At 57.6% G+C, this 25,192-nt stretch overlaps 1 protein-coding gene across 5 annotated transcripts in view; it reads right to left on the reverse strand.

Annotated features, from left to right (window-relative positions):
• The window catches only part of CPNE2 (copine 2), a 50,663-nt gene extending 26,043 nt beyond the window's left edge, over positions 1-24,620 (reverse strand). For 3 of the 5 annotated variants that reach the window (XM_081806545.1, XM_081806546.1, XM_081806544.1), the window contains exons 1-7: positions 10,020-10,234; positions 6,941-7,120; positions 5,205-5,279; positions 3,271-3,342; positions 1,937-2,020; positions 1,544-1,633; positions 440-538 (exon numbers count right to left, since the gene is read on the reverse strand). In XM_081806545.1, the coding sequence (XP_081662671.1) occupies positions 440-538; positions 1,544-1,633; positions 1,937-2,020; positions 3,271-3,342; positions 5,205-5,279; positions 6,941-7,120; positions 10,020-10,199 (780 nt within the window). In that variant the 5' untranslated portion in view covers positions 10,200-10,234. Of the gene's footprint in view, positions 1-439; positions 539-1,543; positions 1,634-1,936; positions 2,021-3,270; positions 3,343-5,204; positions 5,280-6,940; positions 7,121-10,019; positions 10,235-24,426 lie in introns of those variants that run through there. The other 2 variants (XM_081806548.1, XM_081806547.1) reach the window with 2 other exon arrangements.
• Between the last annotated feature and the right edge of the window lie 572 nt (positions 24,621-25,192).

Raw genomic sequence — 25,192 nt, forward strand, 5'->3', positions numbered from 1 at the left:
CTCCTCCAGGAAGCCTTCCCAGATGTCCACACCCAGACAGTTTCTGGCTACCTCAGGCTCACACCAAGCGGTGCTTGCCCAAGGCAGGAGGACCTGCATCTGTTTCCCACCCCAGATGCTAACTCATCTACATCATGTCCACTCATATACCCAGAACCATCACCCAGGGCCCAGCCTCTAGCGGTGAGTTCATTTAACAGCTCTTGAGTGCTCACCACATGCTAGGCACTTTACCAGGATCATCTCATTTATTTCCCAGTCTCCCCCTCTGCCCCATTTGGCAGATGGGGAAGCTGAGGCTCAGAGAAACTGGATGTCTTACTTAAGGTCATACAGCCAGAGAGGTGGGATCTGAGCCCCAGTCTGCCCAGTTCTAAGCCTGTGTCCCTCACCCGTCCCCTGCTGAGGTTTCAGGGTCACACACACAGGCCCATCTCACCGGGACGCCATCACGAGCCTCACACATCCGCGACACCGAGGTCTGGAACTCGCCGATGAAGTCATGGCCCCCGTCGTTGTCATAGTCGTAGCACATGACCTGGGGTGGGTCCACGGAGGTCACCCCAGAGCAGCCCCCAGGGAGGTGCTCTCTGGCCCCTCTCAGCCACCTGAGCAAACCCCATGTCTTCCTTTTGCTGGTGCCTCCCCCTGTTCTCTAGCATCTGCCTTGCTGGCCTGGGATGATGCTGTGAGCTCCTGAACTGCCTCCCGCAGGAAGCCTTCCATGATTACTGGGAAAAGGAGCACCCCAGCAGTGGAGGCTGTACACTCTGGAGCAGGAAGCTCGACTCCCCACATACCCGTCACTCAGCTCCTCATCTGTCTGGGGCTGTGGCCCACCTGCCTTGGCGGGCCATGGCCTGGGGCCCTCCCTAGGGTGACACTGGACATGCCTCTTGTCTCCCTAGACTATTCCTTTCCTTGAGATAGGCACAAAAAATCCTAGCTTTCCATGCTCGCTAATCTAGCTGCCAGTCCTAGGAAGAAGGCAGGAATTATCATACCCATTCCACTGATGGATAAACTGAGGCTTCGAGAGGGAAGCACTTGTCCAAAGTCTCACAGCCGCAGCAGCAGACCCAGAACTAGAATCAGGTTTCCTAGTACCTGGAAGTGCCCCTAGTACCTGGAATCTTGCCCCGGCCTCGCTGATTCCATCTCCCCCATCTGCTCTCAGTCACTGTGCATGGGGACTGAGGTTCTGTAGCGACCAGTAATCACTGTCCTCATCACAGTGACAACCCCTGGTCGCTTGCACACCCGCTGTCCCAGGTGGCAGCGCCGCAGGCCTCTGGCAAGAACCGGGCAGTCGTTCTGTTCCTGTTTCAGGAAGGGCTCACGGAGACGGGGGCCTTGCCCAGATGGCTCAGAGGGTCAGACAGATGTGAGACCAGAGCCCAGGTCCCCTGCCTCTCCCCCTACCTAGGTTTGCTTTTCCATCTTAATAAGAAAGAGCTTGGCCAGGGCATCCCCAGCAAGCCTGGAAGAGCCTGGGAGGCTGGACCTGGCAGGGTGGGGCGCAGGGCTCCCCGAGCCCCCTCACCTGGATGGCCTTCTCCATGTCCCCATCACACAGGGATACCAACGGTACAGTAAATGGTTTCCACACAGGGTCCAGCGTGTACTTGATCACCTGCAGCACAGGGAGGGCCAAGGCTGAGTGCAGGCCCAGGGCAGCAGTGCTCTGGGCTTGGGCCAGTCCGATGGGGGTGGCAAGGCAGAGAGGCCCACAGCCACGCTCCTGGGGATGGCATGAGCATCCCTGTGGCAGGAAGGGAGCAAGTCCTTGAGGCGCCACCGTGGCTTTTCCCGTTCCCTGCACAGCGGTGACCTCACAGCCCTGTCCTGAGACACTGGCGGGGGGGGGGGGGGGGGGGGGGCGGGAGACGGGCAGCTGGACCACTGCCTTAGAGACCCCAGAGCTCCGTGCACCCACCTCAGTCCTGTGAACCAGCATCCACTTGCCATCATCTCCTGGTTTATAAAACTCAAGAAATGGGTCTGACTTTCCGAAGAGGTCCTGGAGGAAGCAGGAGGATGCAGGTGAGGGAGGCATGGCTCTACCAGATTCAGATGAGGCGGTGGTTGGGGGGGGGAGCTGCCTTCCCCAACCCCGCGTCAGGGGTGGGAGCTGTGGGCCCCCTGGGGCTAACCAGCTCCCGCAGGGGAAACCGCCCCATCCCAGGGTTACCAAAGCCTGTGCTCAGAGACCCTGAGACCTGGAGCCTACAGGCGCTCCAACTTAGATGGGGCAGGGCTTCAAAAGGGTGATCGATGCCTGCAGCAGGATATGATTTTATTTTAGTGGGGATCTGAAAAACTGAAATGATCCCAGCACGTCACAGAAGGGATAGGATGTCCTTTATTTTATTATTATTTTTAAAGATTTTATTTATTTCTCTGACAGAGAGCATGCACAAGCAGGGGGAGCGGCAGGCAGAGAGAGGGAGAAGCAGGCTCTCTGCTGAGCAGGGAGCCCGATACGGGGCTCAATCCCAGGACCCTGGGATCATGACCTGAGCTGAAGTCAGATGCTTAACGACTGAGCCACCCAGGCGCCCCGCATGTCCTTTAAAAATCCATTTATTTAAGTTAAAAAAAAAAGTGTCAGGAGGGGCTCCCAGGTGGCTCAGTCAGTTAGGCATCTGCCTTCCGCTCAGGTCATGATCCCAGGGTCCTGGGATCGAGCCCTGCATCAAGCTCCTTGCTCAGTGGGGAGCCTGCTTCTCCTTCTCCCTGTGCCCCTCCCCCTGCTTGTGCTCGTTCTCAAATAAATAAAAATAAAATCTTAAAAACAAAATAGTGTCAGGGAATATTCAGGGAAAAGAACATCCCAGGCAGAGGCAATAGCAAGTGCAAAGGTCCTGAGGCAGGAGGGTGCCTGGTGCAATCCTGAGACAATGAGGAGGCTAATTTGGCTGAGGCAGAATGAAGGTGGGAAAAACAGAGGGGGTGAGATCAGGGGGTGCTGTGGACACACCCAGTGGGGCCCTGTAGGTTACTGTAATGATCCCAGCATTTACACTAAGTGACACAGGGAATCCCCAGGAGTGGGTTTCCAGTTATGTCTTGAACACCTCTAAATAATGGCAAACTCATTACCTCAGTGGTAAAGAGGTCCGAATTTGGGGTGGGCCGAGCTATGGGCTTGTTCCTGGGTGGAGGGCAATGAAGGTGATGGCCAGAAGCAGCAGGACTAGGTCCCACAACCCTGGGCTGGGGGAGGGATACCGCTCCCTGATGGAGAACCCCCCTTCTCGCCTGCCTCACCTTCTTGTCCAGCTTCCTGCCCGCCAGACTCAGTGTGATGACCTGGTTGTCCGACAGCTCCTGGGCGGCAATCTGTGAGGTCGGGGGAATGTGAGGGTTGGGACCTGCCCCTGTAACTCCCCCTGGCGTCCTGCCAGGCAGTGAGCACAGGTACCCAGGGGTCAGCTCTCCAGGCTGGGAGGGGGAAAGGAGAGGAGGGACAATACCGGGCGACCCTGGACGTGCCTCTCGTCTTCTCAAAACCTCCATGTCTAGCTTCTGGAAAATGGGGTAACCCATGTGAATCTGAGGGATCAGAAGTGACCCCACGTGGCTCAAGAGGGGAGGCCCTGTGAAGCAGTTACCAGATATGAGGGGTGGTCTCGAGCCCTGGGGAGAGCTTCTGGCCAGGGAGCAGCTTGATAGGCCCCCTCGGGCCCCCACTGCAGACCCCGGGAGCACAGCCACCTCAAAACGCCAAGGCATGGGGTATTCCAGGAACCTCACTGTGCAGCTAGGGAAACTGAGGCCCAGGGCAGGGACAGGAGTCACCTGAGCTCCCTCTGCTGTTGTCAGCTCATACTGTCATCTGTCTGCCATGCCTTCGCCCTCAGCCATGGCCCTCTGGCTCCAACCCAGCCAGCAATGGACCAGCTGAGTGACCTTGGGGCCACCTTTGCCCTCTCTGGGCCTCTGTCTCCCCCCTCCCCACAGAGTGGCAGGGAAAGCCCTCGGGCCAACAGCAACACAAGTGGGCGGGGGCCTCTCTCTGCTAGGGATACCTCTTCCCTCACACCTGTAGGACAGCCTCACCTGCAAGCTACTGGACCCTCCAGAACCCCACACAGAGCTAGACGGGATGCTAGGCTTCCTTGCCTTTCCTTTCCTCCAGCAGAGACTTGCTCAACAACCTTGCAAGGTAGATCCTATTACTGCCCCCATTCCACAGAGGAAGGACCTGAGGTCTGGAGCAGCACCGTGGCAATGCTGGCGGGGGGGGGTCTCCCAGTTCGGGGGGGGGGGGAAGCGGGAGCCGCTGGGTTGACTTCCAGGTGGAGGGGAGCTGGCTAGTGAAGTTATATAGATGGTACATAGATGGGGAGGTTCTGAACCCCAAGAGGTGGAGGGGGGGAAGGCGGGGAGGGAATATTCCAGGTGGCAGGAACAGTAGATGCAGATCTGGGATATGTGTGGTATGCTAAGAATTCAGTTTGCCTGGAACCCAGAGTATGTACACAAAGGAAAGCGAGGTGGGGTTCGTCACAGCCTTGAAAGCAAAGCTCCAGGGGCAGTGGGGAGCCAGGGAGGCTCCAGAGCAGGGGGGTGACTACATATGAGCACATACAGCTTCGGCCTCCTCCGTCCAGCCGGCCAGTTCCTCCGGCAGCGCACGGGCTCTGAAGGGGGACAATCCGAGAGGGAGCCTCACTAGCCTGTAACTGCCCCAGGGCATTGCCTCTCTGGGCTCCAGGTCCCTCGTCTGTAAAACGGGTTTCCCTGCCTTGGAGGAGTCTGCGAGGACCCAGGACTGGTCCGCACAAAGGGCCTGCGGCAGGCCGGGATCACTGCGCACTGTAACCCTGTAACTGTAAACAGAGCTCTGCGGGCAAGGCGCTTCTCAAAGACCCCCTAGCGAGGGCAGGCAGGGGCCAGGCGGGGAGGGCATGCTGGAAGGGCTACGGTGACCTTCAGGGACCAAGAGTAGGAGCGCCCCAGCCCTGGGAGGAGGAGGCCACTGGGGCCTCTGGCAAGCCCCCTACTCCCAGCTTGGCGGCCCCCAACGCATCATATGTGGTGCCAGGAGCCCGTTGCTAAGAGACCTGTTGCTAAGTTGTAAGTTGGGCCTTTTTACTCCAAACAAAACTGGTGATTATCTGCCAGGGAAGCAGCCCATTGATGGGGGAGGGCCTCGGGCAGAGGCGGAAGGGTGCAGAGAGCAGGAAGGGGGCTGGTACCGTAATCAAGCCCTTCCCTGCAGGCTTGTCATTCATCAGCAGCAGAGGCCGAGTGATCTTCTTGCTGGAGACGATCTGGGGGGGGGGGGCGGGAGAGAGGAGAGTGGCGCTCCTGAGGGTTGGTGGGGAGGAAAAACGCTCAACAGCCACCACTCACAGCACACGGCTCCACGCGGGCGCTGGCTACAGCCCACCCCTGCATGACTGTCCTCCCAGGAGGCAGCCAGCAACCGTCGCTAACTCCACTGGGCAGCGAAGGAGACAGAGGCCCAGAGGTGTTGACACTTGCCCGAGGGCCCACAGCTGGTGTGGAATCCCCCAGTCCCACCCCCACTGACCTGGTTGCCCCCAGGCAAAGGCTCTTGCAAGGGTCACCTTCCGAGGCACCTGCAGGGAGTCGAGCCCCCTCATGGCCTCCCCTAAAGCCATCTACAGATACCGCCCCTCACCCACAGGGTGTGATCCCTGATGGAGAAGATCAAATCCTGACTCCTATTTTCATGCTCCGAATAGGGAAGACATTCACACAGCGCTCAGCCATCAAGACCATATAGACAGGGAAAGCAGAACACACTGTAAAGCTGCCCTCCACCATCTCTGTACACCCCATTCCCACGCTCTTCGGGGGCCACCTTGGTTCTCAGCTTCTTGGGGGAAATGCCAGTGTTTGGGCTCATCTGTGCACGTTCCTATCCTCCCGTGCTGGTTTTCCTCCCCAGCCCACTTTCGCCCTTCACCACCTGCTCTGTGCCCTGGTGGCCTTCACCGCCGGCACCCCTGTCCTGCGGGTGCGGCCACTGGGGGCGTCCAAGGGCGCCGGAAGACCAGGAGCAGGGAAAGGCTGTTTGGCACACGTGACGCTCCTCGGGGGGCCTTCGCTCTGGTCCAGAGGCCTCCCCACCCCGCACCCCCACCCCCACCCCGTGGCCGCAGCTCTCCCCAGGCCCTGGCCACTGGCTGCCAGCCCTGCCCCTCTCCCTGGGCCAGGGGCGGCCGCTCACCCTGCAGCTCCCCTCCCGTTACCCCTGGGGGGCGTGGACCCCAGGCCGGAATCCCAGGACACGCCCTACTTCTCTCACAGCGGCGGCCCAGGCTTGGTCCATCCCTCCTCCTGGAAGGTCCAGGCCATTTCAGCGGGCGCACTTCCTCCACCATCACTGTGGCCGGGCGGTCATCATTAGCCCCGAGTGAAATGGGGGGAGGGGAGGCGGAGGCCCGGGAGGGGGCGGGGCTCGCCCAAGGGCACACAGCCATAAGGATGGTTGGAACTGGTGCAAGGGGCTCCCAGCCCTCCCTACGCTCACCAAGGACGGAGCTGGATGGGGGGAGTGTGGCCCGCAGAGGGAAAGGAAGTTGCCCAAGTTTACACAGTAAGCCAGCTGGTCAGATGCTCCTGCGCCAGAAGTCAAGACCACATCTGATTTACTTCTAACAGTCAGAAGTTCTGGCCACGCAGGGTCCCCATTCCTGTGTGGCAATAGCTTGCTGACACTGTGCTCTGGGAACTCTTCAGCCTGGCCCCAAACCACCAGGCTACTCACCCCCTTTTGTACCTGCTGGCCCCCAAGGCTATCTGCATTTTCAGTGCTACCTTGGAAGCCAGCCAGGAAGACGGGACTAGGGAAAGCAAGTGGCGGAAGAGACTTGGTCCAAGGCACTGCCCCGTCCTTGGGAGCAGCGTGATGACGGGCGTGGGGACTGCCTTGCCCTTGGCCCCCTGGAGGGGTCCAGCTCACCGTGCCCAGGCTGCAGGAGAACTGGCCCAGGAAATCATGCTCTTCCAGCTGTGTGCTGGACTTGTCCTGGTCGAATAGGGCGAACTTGAGCTTCTGCACTTCCTCGAAGTGGTAGTCAAGGACGAACTTCTTGGAGAACGCGGGGTTGAGGTTGTTGACCGCGGTTTCCGTCCTGTCATACTAGCAGAGGGTCAGGGAGACAGGACCCGGGGTCAGGCAGCTGGCTCACGCCTTCTCGGGCTTCCTGGAATCATTCTGCGAACTGGCTGAACACCTACTCCTGGCCAGTTACCACTCCCAGCTCACAGATGAGGACACTGATGCACAGAGAGGTTAAGGGACTTACCCAAGGTTGAACAGCTCGAGGGGCAGTGTCAAGACCTGAACCTAGGTCTGACTCTAGCACTGAAACTCTGAAGTCTTTGGCCCCGGCACCATACTAGGAGCCAGGGCAAGAGCTCGAGGTGTGTCCCTGCCTAGGTAAGTGACAGACAGCAAGTCCCTTTTCCCCTCAGGGCCTCAGTTTCCAGTTCTGTAAAACGACGGGATTTGACTATCAGTGGTTTCCATCCTTTTTCCCTTGGAAGAACCCTTTTTCCAAACCACATTTCACATGGAAGCTGAGAGACAGAACAGAAAAAAGGAGGGGTCCATAGGGGCAGGTGGGGGCAGATGTTTGTATCTGGGCCTTGTGCAGCCCAACACCCCCCGCCTACTATGGAAACCAAGGCTGGGGTAAAGGCTGGGCCTTGTATTGTGGGTCAGGGCTGGGCGGGGACAGGAACCCCGCCTCCTGGCCTCTCTGCATGGAGGCCCCAAACCGCAGAGTCCGGGTGATGGTCTATTTTGGGGCCCGGGCTATGTTGATTTTTCCTCCCACCCAGTCCCTTTCCAAGGGCTGGAGGAGCAGGGATGGAAGAGGTCTTGGCCCTGGGCTATTTTTAGCAAGGGTGGCCAGCCTGGGTGAGAGAGAGATTGTCTGGGGGGTGGGAGTGGGGTATGTGTGTGCTGTGAGTGGGGGTGGGGTGTAGTGGGGAGGACACCGTTCCCTGAGTGGTAGGTGGGGGCTCCAGAGACCTGGCAGAGGGGACCAGGATGCTCCAGGCACACTGGCTTCAGTCCTCGGGTGACCCCATGTCCCACCTCCCACTTCTGGCTGCGCTACCATCGCACCGAGTGACACAGAGGAGTCTCTACCCATTCCGGGCCCTAGCTTTCCCTCCGTAAAATGGGTCAACAACCTCAGCACCATTTCCTTGGCATCGTAAGAAGGAGCCAACACCTGTGGAAACTCTTTGTAAACCACAGTATGTTCAGTGGGCTGTCCACTGTGGCTCAGTTGAAGAACTATTAAAAATAGATACATATTTTGGAAATTTTACTTGCATATAAAACCACCTCAAAGGCCGGATACCAAACCGTTAACAGTGGTTCTCCCTGACACACAGGTTTCCCACCATACTGTCTTCTTCAGGTTTGTCTTTTCTAAATCTACAATGAACATAGACCCCTTATAAAGTAAAAACAAAGCAACTTTTAGAACTTGAAAGTGTTAATGGTTTGGATTTCTCAAAATCCTTCCTCAAGCTGCATCTCTCCCTAGCCCTCAGGCTCAGAAGTCCTTGACACCATCCACATCCCTAGTTCTGGGACTCTGCAAGGGAGACAGGGGAAAAAAAATCCTCATTTCACAGATAAGGAGACAGGTTCAGAAAAGGACAGCCACTTGCCCAAGGCCACACAGCAGGGAGTGACAGACCTGGGTCTCGTCCCAGCTCTGGGACCAAAGCCTGAGTTCCCCATTTCTCTGTCTGCTCCTCACTGACTGTGCGTTCATTTAGGAATAAATGTGGAAAGTTATTTTAAAAATGGAAGCAGGCATTTTGTAAAACTCTAAGGTTTTAACTATATATTATAGTAATTAAAAATATTGCAATATATGGGGCGCCTGGGTGGCTCAGTGGTTAAGCGTCTGCCTTCGGCTCAGGTCATGGTCCCAGGGTCCTGGGATCGAGCCCCGCATTGGGCTCCCTGCTCCGTGGGAGGCCTGCTTCTCCCTCTCCCACCCCCCTGCTTGTGTTCCTTCTCTCACTGTGTCTCTCCCTGTCAAATAAATAAAAATAAAAGAAAATATATTGCAATATAAAACAATATAATTATAAATATAAATCTCTAAATTATAATAGCTTAAACACAAATATTATTTTAAGTAGTAATATACATACATTTTATTTATTTTTTAAAATTTTACTTATTGGGGCACCTGGGTGGCTCAGACGGTTGGATGTCTGCCTTCGGCTTGGGTCATGATCCCAGGGTCCTGGGATCGAGCCCTGCGTCGGGCTCCCTGCTCTGCGGGGAGTCTGCTTCTTCCCCTCCCTCTGCTTCTCCCCCTGCTCATGCTCTCTCTCCCTCTCTCTGTATCTGTGTCTCAAATGAATAAATAAAAAAAAAATCTTAAAAAAAATTTATTTATTTAGGGATGCCTGGGTGGCTCAGTGGGTTGGGTGTCTGCCTTTGGCTCAGGTCATGATCCCGGGGTCCCGGGATCGAGCCCCGCATTGGGCTCCCTGCTTGGTGGGGAGCCTGCTTCTCCCTCTGCCTGCCGCTCCCTCTGCTTGTGGTTGCTCTCTCTCTCTCTGACAAATAAATAAGTAAAATCTTTAAAAAATAATAACAAAATAAAATTTTATTTATTTAAATAATTTCTACACCCCATGGGAGGCTCGAACTCATGACCTTTCCAAGATGAAGAGCCACATGCTCCTCTGACTAAGCCAGCCAGGTGCCCCTAAATACATTTAAATAAAATTTAATTTTCTTTTTTAAGCAGGCTCCATGTCCAATGTGGTGCTTGAACTCACGACCCTGAGATCAAGAGTCACGTGCTCCACCGACTGAGCCAGCCAGATGGCCTCTAAAATTTAATTTTAAAAGCAACAATCTTCTAAGTAATCCCTGTTCCACCCTCCAACTCCCTCCAAGGGCATAACCTGGAGGTCCCAGGATCCAGTGGGAGTCCCTCCCCAGCAACCTAGCCACCCCCTGCCTACCCCAGACGCACAAGGAGGGATCTCACCTCAATCCACCTGCCGTCGTTCTCTGTAAAGAGGACACAGAAGGGGTCAGACTTGGAGGTCACATCCCGGTCCAGCAGGTTCTGGCCACTCACTGACAGCTCCACCTTGCACACGCAATACTGGGAGCCCATGGGCGCCGCCCCCGCGGCTGGGGCGCCCCCACTAGGGATGTAGGCCATGGGGCTTGGCACTAGTGGCAGCAGTTCCTGGCAGTCTAGGGGGATAGAAGTGGGGGTCAGAGAGGGTAAAGACATGGGCTGTACCACCCCACCCTGAGGAGGTGTCACCCCCTGACCATTGAGATGGGGGTAGAGAGATGGAAGGACAGGTGTGTTGATGGTGGCATGACAAAGGCACAAGCTTGACAAAAGGAGAATGAAGAAAAATGAGTCTCCGGTGGGCGTACTTAGTTCGAAGTTATTATCTGTGTCGGTCAATCTTTACCTATGAGACATGCACAAGGCCAAGTCGCCCCTGTCAGATTAGTGACAGATCACAGTGGCCATGCGCATCTAAGACATTCATTTTGCCAGGAAAACCTGGGCTTCTCCTGGGCGATCAATATTTTGGCATCTTGTGGCTAGAGTGGAGCTTATGATAGCGCAGGTTTCCCTCTTTGCTTTGGCCACTAGGAAGCTCACTCTTGATAACTTATCCGAAATTTGACTTTGTTCATTGCAATCTCATTCATCTTGTGTATCCTGGGCCTAAGCACAGTGACTGATGCACAAGGTGTATGCTTGCTGAATCAAAAAGATGAGCGTAGAAATCAGTGAATGGACAGACCCTCCACATTGCTCAGATTCTGCCTGAGTTGGTCCTTATCCTCAACATAGAATTTACTCTTTCATTCGCATATGACTTCCCCCAAATTCTATGTACAGGGCCTTATGTACCCCTTCCACTGTCATGGCTAATTACTGGCATTTGCTTCCTCTAAGGCAGTTCTGTTTTCCTCCAAGTTCATCTGGAGCAAGTGTGGAGAGACCCATCTCAGGGCATGGAGGGGAGCTCTGGGCTCCACCCATAACAAGGCCCCATGGACAAGCCCTCTGGCTCTCTGTGCCTCAGTTTCCTCATCTGCCCACGAGACTTCATGACACAGCCCTCCCAGACTCCGGTGGTCGGGTCTTATTTCCAGCAGCTCACATGTAGTTCACATAGGCCCCGTCACCGTGTACATGAGTCCAGCTCCCACTTAACCACATAGGCCTTGACTAATATGTCACCCCCTCACTGCTGAGTGGGTGACCGGCCCTGCACTGCCCCAGAGGGGGGATGCGAATCCAACTTACTGTGCTTCTGAGCACTGACTATGAGCTGAGCAAGTGATATGCTAATCCTCATTCATTCACTCTAGAGTGTTTACTGAGCATCTACTAGGTCCCAGGCCCCCGGCTGGGATTGGGAGCCGGGGCCTGGGATCCTATGGCAAGAAGGTCACCCAGCTCAGTCTCAACTCTCACAGGCTAGCTGACAGCATGGGGAGAGCCGCCCTGGGGGGCACTGGGGCTTTATGCTGAAAGTGATGGAAGTCTCGGGGGGTTTTAAGCAGAGAGGTGACAAGATCTGATTTGTGTTTTGAGCAGCTGACTCTAGCCCCCGTTGGGAGAAGGGGATGTTAGTATGGAGAGGCAGCAGGGAGGCTGCGAGGAGGCGGCTATCAGCCAGGCAGGAGGGAGCAAGCCGCAGTGGCCATGCTGGGCCCAGCCTTCTCCCTCGGACCCGGGTCATGGCCCGCATCCTGAGCGCCAGCCCGCCTCTGGCTGGGCAGACGGAGGCCCCGGTCTGCACAAAGCCTGGGCGAGGGTGGGGCTGGCGCCAGAGGGCCCTCTCCCTCTCCAGACACAGTGCACCCCAGGGCATGCCTGACAGGGGAGGATCCGGGACAGTGACAAAGCCAGTCCTCAGCCCCCTCCCTCCCACCGTCTGTCTCTGCAACCTCATCATCATCACGCGAACCCAGAGCATCAGGATAGCACTGCAATTTGCCCGCAGGATTCATTCCTGTTGTGTAAAAATTAGTTTCCACTGAAAGGGCTGGGAAGACTGCATTCACTCTCCCTGTGTACAGCTGGGTGGCCCTCCACATCAGGGAGGGGTGAGCAAGTCCTCAACCCAGTCTGGAGGGCAGGCGGGGCGGGGGGGGGGGGATAGGGATGTCCAAAAGGGACACCTAGCCATGTGGCTGAGGGATTGCCTGTTTATGCTCACAACCACCCGAAGTGTTTCCTCATTTTACAGATGAGGAAACAGGTCCAGAGAGTACAAGTCACCTGCCCAAGGTCTCAGGGCCAGGAAGCCACAGAGGCAGGGTATGAGCCGGGTCTCCAGGCCCCCCAGGCCCATCTGCGGCCTTCTGGCCAGGGCTGGGGCACTGCTGAGGATGGTGAGGAACTAGGGATGAAGGGGAGTCAGCGTGGCCAAAGGGAACCCCATTTCCTCGGGAGTCTCACTGTTCCCATCTCTGGGGTCATCCCTGATGGGTTGGGTTCCATCCAGGCTACCCGCCTCCTCTCCACCTGACGGGCCCCCTTCATGACACGCTAGATGCCACACTGTTCCCCCTGCTGTCAAGTCAGAGGCATCTGCTTTCACCCCGAGGGGTGTCAGGGACTTCCCTGTGCATGCGCACACAGTGTATGGTCACATACACACACGTGTATGTGTGCTCCAGATGACCAGCGGCAAAGGCACGCCCGCATATGAACACCTAGGGCGGCTTCTCCCCTGCCCCTGGCCCCCGCCCCCCACGTCCAAGCCACCACCATCGCTCTGCTGTCCTCCCACCCCACACTGACTCGGGCCTGGCTGAGGGCATGGCAGGAAGGGCCAGGTCCCAGGGGAGGGTCAGGCCGGGCCAAGCTCCTTGGAGCCCGCGGCAACTCCACCTGCTTAGCCGGCAGGCCCCAGCTAGAGTGAGCAAGAGGTGGGCAGCGGAGGGGCACTTCTCCCCCAGCTCGGGGCGGGCAGGTTCCCCATCCCCAACTCACCCTCTGGCAGGAAGCTTCTGGATCCCCGAAATGGGGAGCACATGATGTCCGGAGTTGGGGCAGGCAAGGGTCAGAGTGGGCCCCTCTGTGCCAGCCCGGCAGCGGGCAGGCGGGCCGGACCCTGAGGCCTGACGCAACGGAAAAAGAAATCACAGCTTATGCCGGGCCGGGCCCCCTCCCCTCCTACTCCAGCAGGAGGGCAGGCGGACAAGGTGTCATTAAGGGAGGGTTGGGCCTGCCATGCGCATCTGGGCCAAATGGAAACCTCCTTAATGCAGCACCCACCCCACAGGTGATTTGAGGTTATGGGCAGCAGAGGGGGCATGGGGAGCCAGGGCCTGCTCGCAGATGGTCCTGACTCTTGGCCCAGGTGGGCACAGGTCTGCTAGGGTGACCAGATCCTCAGGGAAGGAGCTGGAAGGGGGAGATACAAAACTAGTAGTCTCTCGTACAGATGAGGCAAAGAGAGGGCAGGGCTTGGGAATTCCCATTCATTCCTTCCACAAACACTCCCCAAGTGCCCTGCAATGAAGAGCTATGACCAAGACACAGAGGCTTCAGCCCCCCACAGGGTCCACTGGCCCTCGCTCCTAATGCATCTTTCCCTTCAGGCGGACAGGACAGGATCTGGAGACTCGGGTGCTGAACCACGGGTGTAGAGGGAGGGAGAGAACCCACCGTGCAGGCTCTTTAATCTCAGAGAAATGACAACCACCTCTTCCTGACACACATCACAAAGATCACAAAGCCATTACTCAAACCCTGGACCCTCATGATTGCTCCAAGAGACCAGCAGGGGAGGGTTTCACATCCCCCTTCACAAGGGTGGAAACTGAGGCCCCAGAAGGGGCAGTGGTTTCTCTAAAACAGGGAAGGATGATGCTGAGGCCAAAGGCCTGGTTGCTTAACTCCATCCTTCCGCCCACGATTAGCCCCAGTGGCTCAGGGCCCAGGAGCTGGGCTGTGCACTCCACTCACTACGGGGAGGAGATGCCGAGGCCTGGAGGGCTCCCAACTCAGAGATGGGCAGTGGCAGGGAGGCACCAAGAAAGGCAGGCACAGGGAGATGGGCAGTGGGGCGGGGGAGGCAGACGGCTGAGCTGGAGAGTGGGGGAGCCAGCCGGGGAAAAGAGGGGATGGAAGGTGAAGGGCGGGGCTGAGGTGCCCAGGGAGGCAGCAAGTCCCTACTCCGGAGAGTCTCAGCTGCTGGAGAGTATGGGGCAAGTGTAACAACGTGACAGCCTATCAGGACTTCTGGTGGAGGTCAGCAATGTGCCCCTTGAAAAAGCGTGTTTAACTTGATATTTAGAAGATGCAAAAAAGGAATGCCGTTTTCAGTGCCCACTATGGAAAATAACACTCCACAAAGTCTGGTCGGTGGCAGTAACAAGGACGGGGGCTCAGTCCTCTGATCGGTGCCGGCGACAGTGAAGACCACGGGCTCTGGACTCAGAACGCCCGACTTTGAACCCCCAGTTCTGCTATTTACCCGCTGTGCGTCTTTGGGCGAGTTACTTAATCTCTCTGGTCTCAGTTTCCCCCCTCTACAAAACGATGACAGTGAGAGAGCTCTCACAGAGTACGGTGAGGATTAAGCGAAGGAAAGCACTTGGAATGACAGCCTGTAGCTGGTGTTTTTATCAGCAATTCTTGACGGCTGGGGGCAGGCGGAGCCGATCGAAATCTCGGGAGATGCGTGAAGTGTATGGATTACAAAAGGGGGCCGAGAGTTGAAACTGGTTGAGAAATATGGCTCTAGGCTCCCCTTTTCAACCGGAAGACACGGTGCTGGGATGCCAGTGGCAGGCAAGGTGGTGGCTGGGGGGCCAGGGAGGGGCTAATGGATTCAGGCCCCACCAGGTGCATGCCTCAGGGCCTTTGGGTCCTCACCCATGCAGAGGACCCCGCTCCATGGGGTCTCGTCACTGACAGCAGAGACTCCAGCGGTGGTGGCCCCAGGCTCTCGCAGCTCCACATGTGTTTCCCGGGTGGGCCACCTCACCATCTCCCGGGAGCTTGTCAGGAATGCAGCATCCTGGGCCCCACCAGAGCTGCTCAGTCAGAACCCCTAGAGTGGCACTTAGCAACCTGTGTTTTAACAAACCCTCCTGGTGATTCTGCGGTGGGCTAACGTATACTCAAGGGCCAGTGGGGTGGCTAAGTGGGGCATCGTGCTAAAATGCAGATTCTGATTCAGCAGGTCTGGGGAGGGACTTCAATGTCTGCGTTTCTAATCAGCCCCCAGGATGCTGAGGCTGCCCATCTGGGACCACGCTTTGAGCTTTGAGCTCCTAGATCCAAGGTTGCAGTACGGCCACCTCATGGCTGGCCACGTCCCAGGGAGGGCTCTGGGTTAGCCCGCGCTTGGTGTAATTAGGCAGATGTCATATTTGGTCCTCATACCAGGACTGTTCCCGGCCAGGTCTCTGCAGATCTCTGAGTTTGCGATGTCCCGTCTAGAGGGTGACACTGTTGGCCAGAGCCCTCGGAGAACCAGATACCTGGTCCCCACCGGCCCTGATGGCTACACTGGCGGAACTTCTGGGGTCGGATTGTGTCTTGACTGTGTCCAGATCTAAGTCACCTCCTTCGCCCCATTTCCTAGACAAGATGATCCAGGAAGACAAATGGCAACTGTATGAGGCTTCCCCAGAGAAAACAGAACCAATAGGATAGCTATATATAGAGAAAGAGGTTTCTTTTAAAGAATCGGCTCATGCAGTTGTGGGGGCTGACAAATTCTAAATCTGTAAGACAAGACGGAAAGCTGGAAATTCAGGTCAGAGGTGACATGGCAGTCTTAAGTCCAAAATCCACAGGGCAGGCCAGGCAGGCGGGAAACTAGGCAAGATTTCTATGTTGCAGTATATATACACATTTTTTAAATAAAGTCTACCCCTGACGTGGGGCTCGAACTCACGACCCAAGATCAAGAGTCGCATGCTCTACCAACAGAGCCAGCTGCCACGTGGGTGCCCCTCTATGTTGTAGTCTTGGGGCGGAATTCCTTCTTCTTGGAGAAAGTCTTTGCTTTCCTAAAAGGCCTTCAATTGATCGGCTGAGGCCCACCCACATCACAGAAGGTAATCTGCTTTAATAAAAGTCTACTGCTTTAGGGCGCCTGGGTGGCTCAGTCGGTTGGGCGACTGCCTTCGGCTCAGGTCACTATCCTGGAGTCCCGGGATCGAGTCCCGCATCGGGCTCCCTGCTCGGCGGGGGGTCTGCTTCCCCCTCTGACCCTCCCCCTCTCATGCTCTCTCTCTCTCTCTCATTCTCGCTCTCAAATAAATAAATAAAATCTTTAAAAAAAAAAAAAAAAGAATGGATCGGCCTGGGGAGCCTGGGTGGCTCAGTCGTTAAGCGTCTGCCTTCGGCTCGGGTCATGATCCCGGGGGGGTCCTGGGATCGAGCCCCGCATCGGGCTCCCTGCTCGGCAGGGAGTCTGCTTCTCCCCCTGACCCTCCTCCCTCTCATGCTCTCTCTCTCTCATTCTCGCTCTCAAATAAATAAATAAAATCTTTAAAAAAAAAAAAAAGGCAAAACCCTATTTAAAAAAAAAAAAAGTCTACTGCTTTAAATGTTAATCACATCTAAAAAAATACCTACACAGCGACATCAGATTGGTGTCACCATAGCCTCGCCGCAGTGACACATAAAATTAACCATCACTACAAACTTCAGCGCCTAGGAGACCCGCACGGGACAGCAAAACAGGGTGCTGAGGCTGGAGTTCTGGGCCAGCCCTTCCTAAATGTGGAAGCTAGGTGGGCCTACTCCTCTCAGCTGGAAGGGAAAAGAGGAGGCAAGTGTGGTTTTCCTGATGGAGAAATAGTAATAAACTGAGAGTAATAATAACGCTTGCCCCAGGCCCTGTGCTGAGTACATTATGGACTTTAACTTCTACAGCTCCGCAACATCCTTGAGCGAGGTGTTAGCATCACTCCCATTCTCCAGATGAGCAAACTGACGCTTGGAAGGTTTTGCATTCCAGAGCCTCTGCTAAGAGGACTCCGGATAAGTCCTTTCGTCCTTCTGGATCTTAGTTTTTCTTAGCCATCGACTAGAAAGTACAAAAGGCCTGACACGCTGTAGGTGCTGGCTCAAGATGGGAAAAACTTCTCCGTGGCTCCAGGCTGTCCTCAGGACAACACCCAAGCTCCCTGACAGAGCCCTCACACTTCTGGCTCCAGCTATGAGCTGCCCGCGACACGGAGTTCCAGCCCCACGTCTGCGTGCCTCTGTCATTTTGCATACGCTGTTCCATCTGCCTGGAGTGCCCTTCCCCCTCGTTCCCTGCGCTCTTTCATTCTTCATACTCAGCTCGGCAAAACCAAATGCCATCGATACCACGGTGTCCCCCTCACTCCCCTCCGCCACCCCCAGGCCGACAATACCAAGAGGGTGACAAGGGTGCGGAGCACCTGGAAATCTCATGCTGCCACTTTGGAAGAACGTTTAGCAGGTCTACAGAAGCTAAATAGATGCATCCCCTGTGATGCCCCAGCAATGCCTGACAGAAACATCGTGCACATATATTCACCAAAGGCCCCCCGCTATGACTCTTGCGGCAACACTATTTCTAGGAGCCCCAAACTGGATATGCCCCGAACGCCCACCATCAGGAGGAAGGCCAAGGAAACGGGAACGCCCACACCGTGGATTATACCGTGGGTCTCCTGGACATGCCGAGCACACAGAGCCAGACACAAAGGAGCACACGGTTTTGTCTGATTTCCTTTATAGGGCGTGAAACAGGCAAAACAGGTCTATGCTGCTGGGAGTCAGAAGAGTGGTGGGACGGGTGGGGGGAGGTGTGCTTGGGACCGGGAGGGGGCACTGGTGTGGGGGGCTCTGGAGATGGTCGTGTTTCCGTTCCTGGGTCCCAGGCGCCGCTGCCGGATGCTTTGGTTTGTGGACTGTCCCTGAGTCGTACCGTGGGACGTCTGCTCCATTCTGGGACATTTTATACTTCAATGAAGTGTCGTAAAACCAAAAACTCGGGGATTCCTCTACAAAGCCCCCCTCCTGAGCCCCTGGTCCTTGGTGGGAGGCACTGACATTGTCACGGTACTGTGACCACTGGCTTAGGAAATGTCACCATCCTTTGCTGAAAGTGAGGAAAGGGGAAGGGGACTACAGGTTCTCAGAACGCCGGGGTTGGCGAATTCTGGGATCTCAGAATCATGATCTGTGTCGGAATCTCCCAGCTGAAAGGCTTTAGAGCGTGTCCGGTCTCACCTTCCAGGCACACCCCAACCCCAGCCACAGCCCCGGTTCTCCAGGGATGGGGGTCCAGCCCTGAGCTGTTCACACCCCTGGGCCCTCCCTGCAAGCCCGGGGCTGCATCAGCTCCCGCCAGGTGGCACGCAGCCCCCAGAGAGTGGGGCCGGGCTCTCGCCAAGGTGGGGGGGGTGGTGGCATCTCGACACCAATCACTTCTCTACCTTGGCTAAGGCACTGCACTCCCGACAGGCAGCCAGGCCATTATGGGTATAAATATAGCCGCAGACAGCACAGCGAGGGAGCTGCAGCAGGGGTCTGACACCCCCCGAGGCCCCCAGCTTCCACCAGACCACACCCAGAGGGAGGCTGATCTCTGCAGCCGCCCCCCCCCCCCGCCCACCACCACCAATCACCAAGCTCTGGCCCCTGGGGAAGGGGGCCTCCCCGCTTCAGCTCAACCCTGGTCCAAAGGCCTTGGCCCGTGTCTCCCCAGCATCACCAGGCTGCCAGGTGGCCCCCATCCTCCCCACCCACCCCTCTGGGAGTCCAGGCGCCGGGTTAAGTCCTGCTTCTGACACCTCCTCCTTCCTAGGCCTCAGATCCTTGGTCTGCAGAGGGGAGCAGGGGACCGCCTGCCCTGCCGCCTCCCAGGAAGTGCGACAGGGGACGGGTGTGGATGTACTCTGGGATGCAGAAAGTACTTCAGGGACCTTGGGAGTGGGCCTGGCCCAGCTCGGAGGCTGGACCAAGCTAATAATGGAGGAGGGAGGGCATGGTGATGGTGGCCACCAGCCAGAGTCATTCCAACCTGGCTTCATTCGAAGGGTGCGGCCTCAGGCACAGGAGCAGCCCTGGGCCCTTCTTCCCTGTGGTGCCCATGCTTACCCGGGGACTACCATGGGGAGACTAGAGACGGGCTCCCCAAAATGTGTGAACTCTTGCAAGTTCCTTGCCCGCTCTGTGCCTCAGTGTCCCTGCCTGTGAAGGGCTTGGGCTCCTTCCAGCCTTGAGGAGTCTACACATACCCCTCAGTCTTCCCTGGGCTGCTCTGGGCCTCAGCCCCAAGCTCCCGCCCAGAATCTCTGGGCTGACGGACCCTGAAAGTCACCTGGGCTCAGCCAGGACCGAGTCCCCTCCTGGGTTCCTGTGTGGGTGGCTAGGCTCCGCTGCTCACAGCCCTCTGCACGTGGGGCTCTCCCCACTCTTTGCTGACGGCTTCCTTCTGTTCTGTAGTTTTCATGCTGCCCAGCCCACACCCTACCACGCTGAAGGGCCACCCTCAGCTTGACAGCGGGGACGGGTCTCTCTGAGCCAGAGAGCAGGTGCTATATCAGGCCCTCGCCTCCTCAGCGAGTCCTTCCGGTCAAGGACATCACCATCTGCTCTTGGCCTCTGGGTCCCAGCTCCCGGAAGTCCCCCCTGAGGAGAAGGAGAAAGTAGCGCGGGCTGAGCGTGCCTGGTCCTGTCCTGAGGCTGACAGCATTCCACTGAGGCCTCCCCGCACTCCCAGGACAGATGCCCTCTTACTAGCACCCCATTTTACAGATCGGAGAACTGAGGCACAGAGAGGTTACGTAAACCGCCTATTGGAGGTTGAATTATGTTCCTCTAAAAGCTAAGTTGAAATCCTAACCCCCCAGTACCTCAGAATGTGATCTTTTCTGGAAAGACAGTGGCTACAGAGGTAATTAGCTAAGATGAGGTCAGACGAGAGTAGGAGGGGCTCTTAATCCAATATGACTGGTGTCCTCATGAGGCGCTGAGGGAAGGAGACAGAAAGTGGAGGGAGTGATGTGGCCACAGCTCCCAGGAGCTGGAAGAGGCAAGGAAGCACCCTCCCCTACAGCCTTTATTTATTTTTTTTAAAGATTTTATTTATTTGACAGAGAGAGACACAGCGAGAGAGGGAACACAAGCAGGGGGAGTGGGAGAGGGAGAAGCAGGCTTCCCGCTGAGCAGGGAGCCTGATGTGGGACTCGATCCCAGGACCCTGGGATCATGACCTGAGCCGAAGGCAGATGCTTAACAGACTAAGCCACCCAGGCGCCCCTCCCCTAGAGTCTTTAGAGGAGCAAGGCCCTGCCAACACCTTGGATTTGGACTTCTGGCCTCCAAAACAGAATATATTTCTGTTGTTGTGAGCCGCCCAGTTTCGGGTTCTGTGTTACTGCAGCCCTAGAAAACTAATACACTAGCCAAGGTCATCTGGCTAGTCCATGGCAAACCAGAGTGTGACACCAGGCAGCTGGGCTCCCTGCGTCCACGGTGCAAAGCACACCCCTCTCCGAGGGGCCACAGGGGTGATTTGGAGAGATGGCTGCGGGCCCCAAAGGAGGGAGGGGTCAGATGGTGTCATCTGCTGGGAGCTGAGCACGCTCTCTCCTGCATCATGAGGAGGGGACAGCCAGGTTACAGCGGGCAAGGGAGACGCCCCCAGCAAGATACAAGGACCACCAAGGGAGAAAGAGGGCTCTTGGAATACACTAAGCACGTTCCTACCTCAGGGCCTTTGCGTGTGCTGTCTCCTGTGTCTGGGGCACACCTCCCTCTTTCATTCATTCAAAAATCTCCACTGAGCACCTGCTGGGCACCAGGCACAGCTGGGATACAGCCATGAACCAGAGACCACTGCCACGGATTAGCATGCCCGCTCGAATGTCACGGCCTCCTCCTCGAGACGCCTCCCACAGCGGCCCCCCACCCTCACCCCCCTCACTTCATCTTCCTTTATTCTCTTTGAGGCATTTTCCGCTATCTGAAGTCCTCCCGCCTCCTTGCCATTTGCGGTCCCCTCTCTGTACCCCCATTCCACTCTGAGCTCCATGGCGGTGTCCTTAGCTTCAGCACTGTCCCTGGCCCAGAAGGGCTGCTCAATAAACCTTTGCTGAGTGACAACCAGGTGGCTACACAATGGACGGAAGGTGGGACCCAAAGCCACGGTGGAAGAAGAACCACGGCCCTCTCTGGTTTACAAGCCCTTTCAAAGCTGCCTGAAGAACCCCATGAAGAAAGCAGTGGGGAGAGCTCCTGGCAAGGAGCCCCATTTCCTAGACAAAGAAACTGAGGTCAGAGGGGTTAAGAGCCGTGGCCCAGGTCACGCGGGGAGTGGGTGGCCCTCCCCAGCGCACCTCAGTCCCCTGGGGAGGCAGCGCACGGCATCAGCAGTCACCTCCGCCTCCTCCAGCCCCCAGTCGTTCGGTACCAGGCAAATCCCACCCTCTCCGGACGCAATGCAGGCGGCCCCAGCCATTCATCTTCTATTTACCAGGCACCTCTCTAAGCGCAGGGAAAGGGCCCTGAACAAGATGGGCACCGTCCTGGCCTGTCCATGGGGCTGCCCCTCTTTGGGAAGAGGGGCAGATAATAAGAAGCTGATACACAAATGAATAAATCAGGTGAGCGAGAAGGTGGCTAACGCCCTGAGAAAAATTAAGCAAGGTGATATCCAGTGAGTGAGAAATTAGCAGCTAATTAGCCTCATCTCAGACCCTGGAAGAAGAAGGTGAGGACAGAGCTAGTGGAGAAACTCTCCAGGACACCGAACAGCACCGAACAGCACAGTCCACTTGACCCCACCACGGGAGCAGGGGCCGAGTGGCTCAACGAGAGGAGAGGGCACTGGGCTGAGAACGAGGAGGCGCCTCAGACCTCCACCCAGTTCTTAGGCAGTACAGGACCTCAGGAAGCCGTGACTCCCCTTAGGACCCCATAGTCTCCCTCTGGACAGTGGGTGTGGGACATGACCATCCTCTTCTCCAGCTGCTGCCTGCCAAGATCCTAGGGTGACCCAGCCTCCTGGCTCCCAAGGAGCCCATCCTGTGTCCTGCAGGGGGGCTGGGCAGGACAGGAGGGGATCCTGCCCCCTTTCTGAGGCCAATTCTCCAAAGGAGAGGGGGCTGGATTCCTGAAATGATTGCTCCTGATCCAGCAGCCCCTGTAAGGGTTGGGGGTTGCGGGGGGGAGAAAGAGGGGGGAGTTCCATCAGGCAGCTGGGACCCTGGCCCTAGGCTGAGGGCTTCTCAGTAGGGGACCTTGCCTGGGGACAATGCTCCCTGCTCTGACAGGAGTGAAGGAATTCTTAGAGAATGTTCTTCTGTTTTCTGTCACTCCTTAGAGTCCTGTGAGGCCAGCCCAAGGTGCAGGGAATGGGAACACAATCGGATCTATCATCTCTCATGGTGTCCTCCTCACTGGGGTAGAACCTTCCCACTCAGGACACTGCACTTTGAACACTCCAGAAGGCCTCTGAGGCTCTTCTGTCCAAGGAGGATGCAGGAGAGGGAGGAGCAGGCTGGCCTGAGAAAATGCCAGAAGGAATCCTAAATGCCCTCATCGGGCTTATGCGGATTCCCAGGAACAACGATACTGACAGTTAACAGTGACCGAGTGCTTGTCACCAGACCAGTCCCAATACTGGCACGTGAGCCCTTTGTCACCTAATTTAATCCTCACAACTCCCTTTAAATAAATACACAATTACCCTAAAAGATTACAAAGGTATACAGAGTATTGTTCTTACTACTTTACAGGTATAGAAACTGAGGCTCTATGCCTGGCCCTCTTCTGTCCCTGAGTTTTAAAATTTTCACCGCCCCTGGGAGGGGGGTACCTTGAAACACCACACAGGCCATTCATGAAGCGCGCCCCACTTTGCAGAACCCCTGTGCCCGGCTGCAGCCTCCCAGCAGCCCTATAAACTGGAATGTGTCATAGTTTGCTTCATTTTACAGATGGAAAAACCCCCGAGCCCAGTGAGTGAGAAGGCACACAGACAGGAAGTAGCAGAGGGCAAGGAGAATCCAAGTGTCAACATTCTCAGTCCCTGGTTCTTTGCATGGCCAGACCTGCCTGGGGCGGGGGGCGGGGTTGACCCCTCCCACCGCGGCCAGCAAGGCTGCCTGCCTGGAGCAATACCAGAGCACACTGGGCCCTCCACCAGAGGGATTGCAATAAAACCAACCACTCCTTTATGTTTGCACCCAGCTTCCAGGCGCACAGGTCCTTGACCATCAGCCCATTTTACAGATAAGCACGGGGAGGCTCGGGCGGGGGGGGGGGGAGGAGTGGCCCCGCAGCTCACCGCTGGGTGAAGGCTCAGACCTAGGTCTCCCAAAGCTGTCCAGCAAGACTGGCCACAGATAGGCTGCAGCTGCTGAAGGTTACAAAGGGGTTCCTCCCCCCAGTTACTGAAGCTGTGGGTACCCCAAGGAACAGGAAAAGCACTCCACCCATGGGTGAGAGCCCACACCCCTAAGGCAAGCAAAAACTAAGGGCAGACAAAACAAAGGGCCGCTCATAATTCTCCCAGATCCCTTGCCGGTGTCACTCTCCCCAAATACAGAACAGGGCTGGGAGAATCACAGGCAGCAGGATGAGCCCTCAACTGGCTACCAGAGCCCTGGGGTCCAGTTCCCACTGGTGATCTTGGGCAAATTACAGCCCCCTTCCAAGGAGCCCCTCTCCAAGGAGCAAGAAGGGGGGGGCGGAGGGCGGGGCTGAGGGATGGGATGGGATGGGAAGAGGGGAGTAAGACACCTCTAGTCTCAGAAAAGCAGGGCTGCAGGGAAACGGAAAGGAATCAGGAGCTTCGCTCTTCCTCTCTCCCCATGTCCCCCCACCCCACCCCCTTAACCACAAAGGTGCCAGACAGCTTTTCGAAAAAACTAGTTTGCAAACACACTTCGACTTCTGGGAAGCTGCCCAGCTCCACTCCCTCCCTTCCCTCTTCCTGGGCTGGGAGCTGGCTCTCCGGCAGGGCGCTGGGGCGGGGGGACTGGGGGTTGACAGCAGGGTGCGGGGGTGCCAGGGGCCATCCCGACCCCAAGTCTTCGGCAGCTGCGACGGTGTCGAGGACTACCTTCCCGACGCCCCCAGGCTCCCGGGGAAGGCAGGAGAGTCCCTAAACAGCTGGGCTCGAACCCCGAGTGGCGCCACCCTCCTCCCGCACCCTCCCCACTTTGCCCCGGGACGCAGCCGGAGCGCCCCCGCGTGGCCGGGTCGCAGCTTAGTCACCCAAGCGCCCGAGCGTGGGTGCGCGCGGGTGGCGGGGGCTCGGGGCGCCACGGCCCGCGAGGCGGAACCCAGCTTCCTTCCAGCCCGCCACCGGCGCCAGAAGCCGAGCCCCAAGGCCGAACTTAGCGCTCGCGCCAGGGCGCCCCGCCCGCCCCTGGCCCGCCCGGGCCCCACTTACCGCGGGTCCCGCGGGCGCCGCCGCCCTCACGGCGCGGCCGCCGCTGCCGCTGCCCGCGCTCCGGGCCGCCGGGGCATCCCAGGGCGCTCCCCTGCTCGGCGGGGCCCGCAGGCGCGGGACGGGCTCAGGACGCTGTCCGCGCGGCCCTCGCCAGCTCGCGTGCGCTCGCAGCCGCTCGGGGTCCGGCGCTCCTCCGGGGCGGGCGGTGGCGGCGGCGGCGGCGGCGGCTCGGGCTCCTCCCTCCGGCCGAGAGGGGGCGGGGATGGGGAGGGGGGTGGGGAGGCGAGGCGGGCGCTTCCTGGAGGGGCGAGCGCTCCCCACGGGCGGAGCGGGGGCGCTGTCCCGCCCGCCGCCCGCGGCTCCGAGTCCGTGGCCGGCGCGCCCTAGCGCTCGGGGCTCTCGGCGCCGCGGGGGCCGAACGCCCGGGGTCGGAACCCGAGGGTCCAAACGCTCGAGGCCGGAATCCGAGGGTCCGAACGTTCGAGGCTGGGACTCCGCGGATCGAGCGCCGCTGGTTCGCACCCTCCCTGGCCGACCTGCCGGAGCCGCGGGCACCTCCGAGTTCCGAGCACCGTGCGCTCAGGGCCGCGGGTGCGGGAACCGAGGGGTGGGCTCAGCCCGGGGCCTGCGGGGACCCCAGCGCGCCGCCTGCGGCCTCGACCCCCAGGGCTGCGCTCTGCGCCCTCGGGGGGTACACCGCAGGGCTAGGTTCTGGGCCGCATTGAGCAGCACTAGGACTGCAGTGTCTCTCCCCCACCCCCCCCCC

Source organism: Leptonychotes weddellii, chromosome 16, assembly GCF_054177405.1.
Source record: "Leptonychotes weddellii isolate Sample4059 chromosome 16, ASM5417740v2, whole genome shotgun sequence".
Lineage (NCBI taxonomy): Eukaryota > Metazoa > Chordata > Mammalia > Carnivora > Phocidae > Leptonychotes > Leptonychotes weddellii.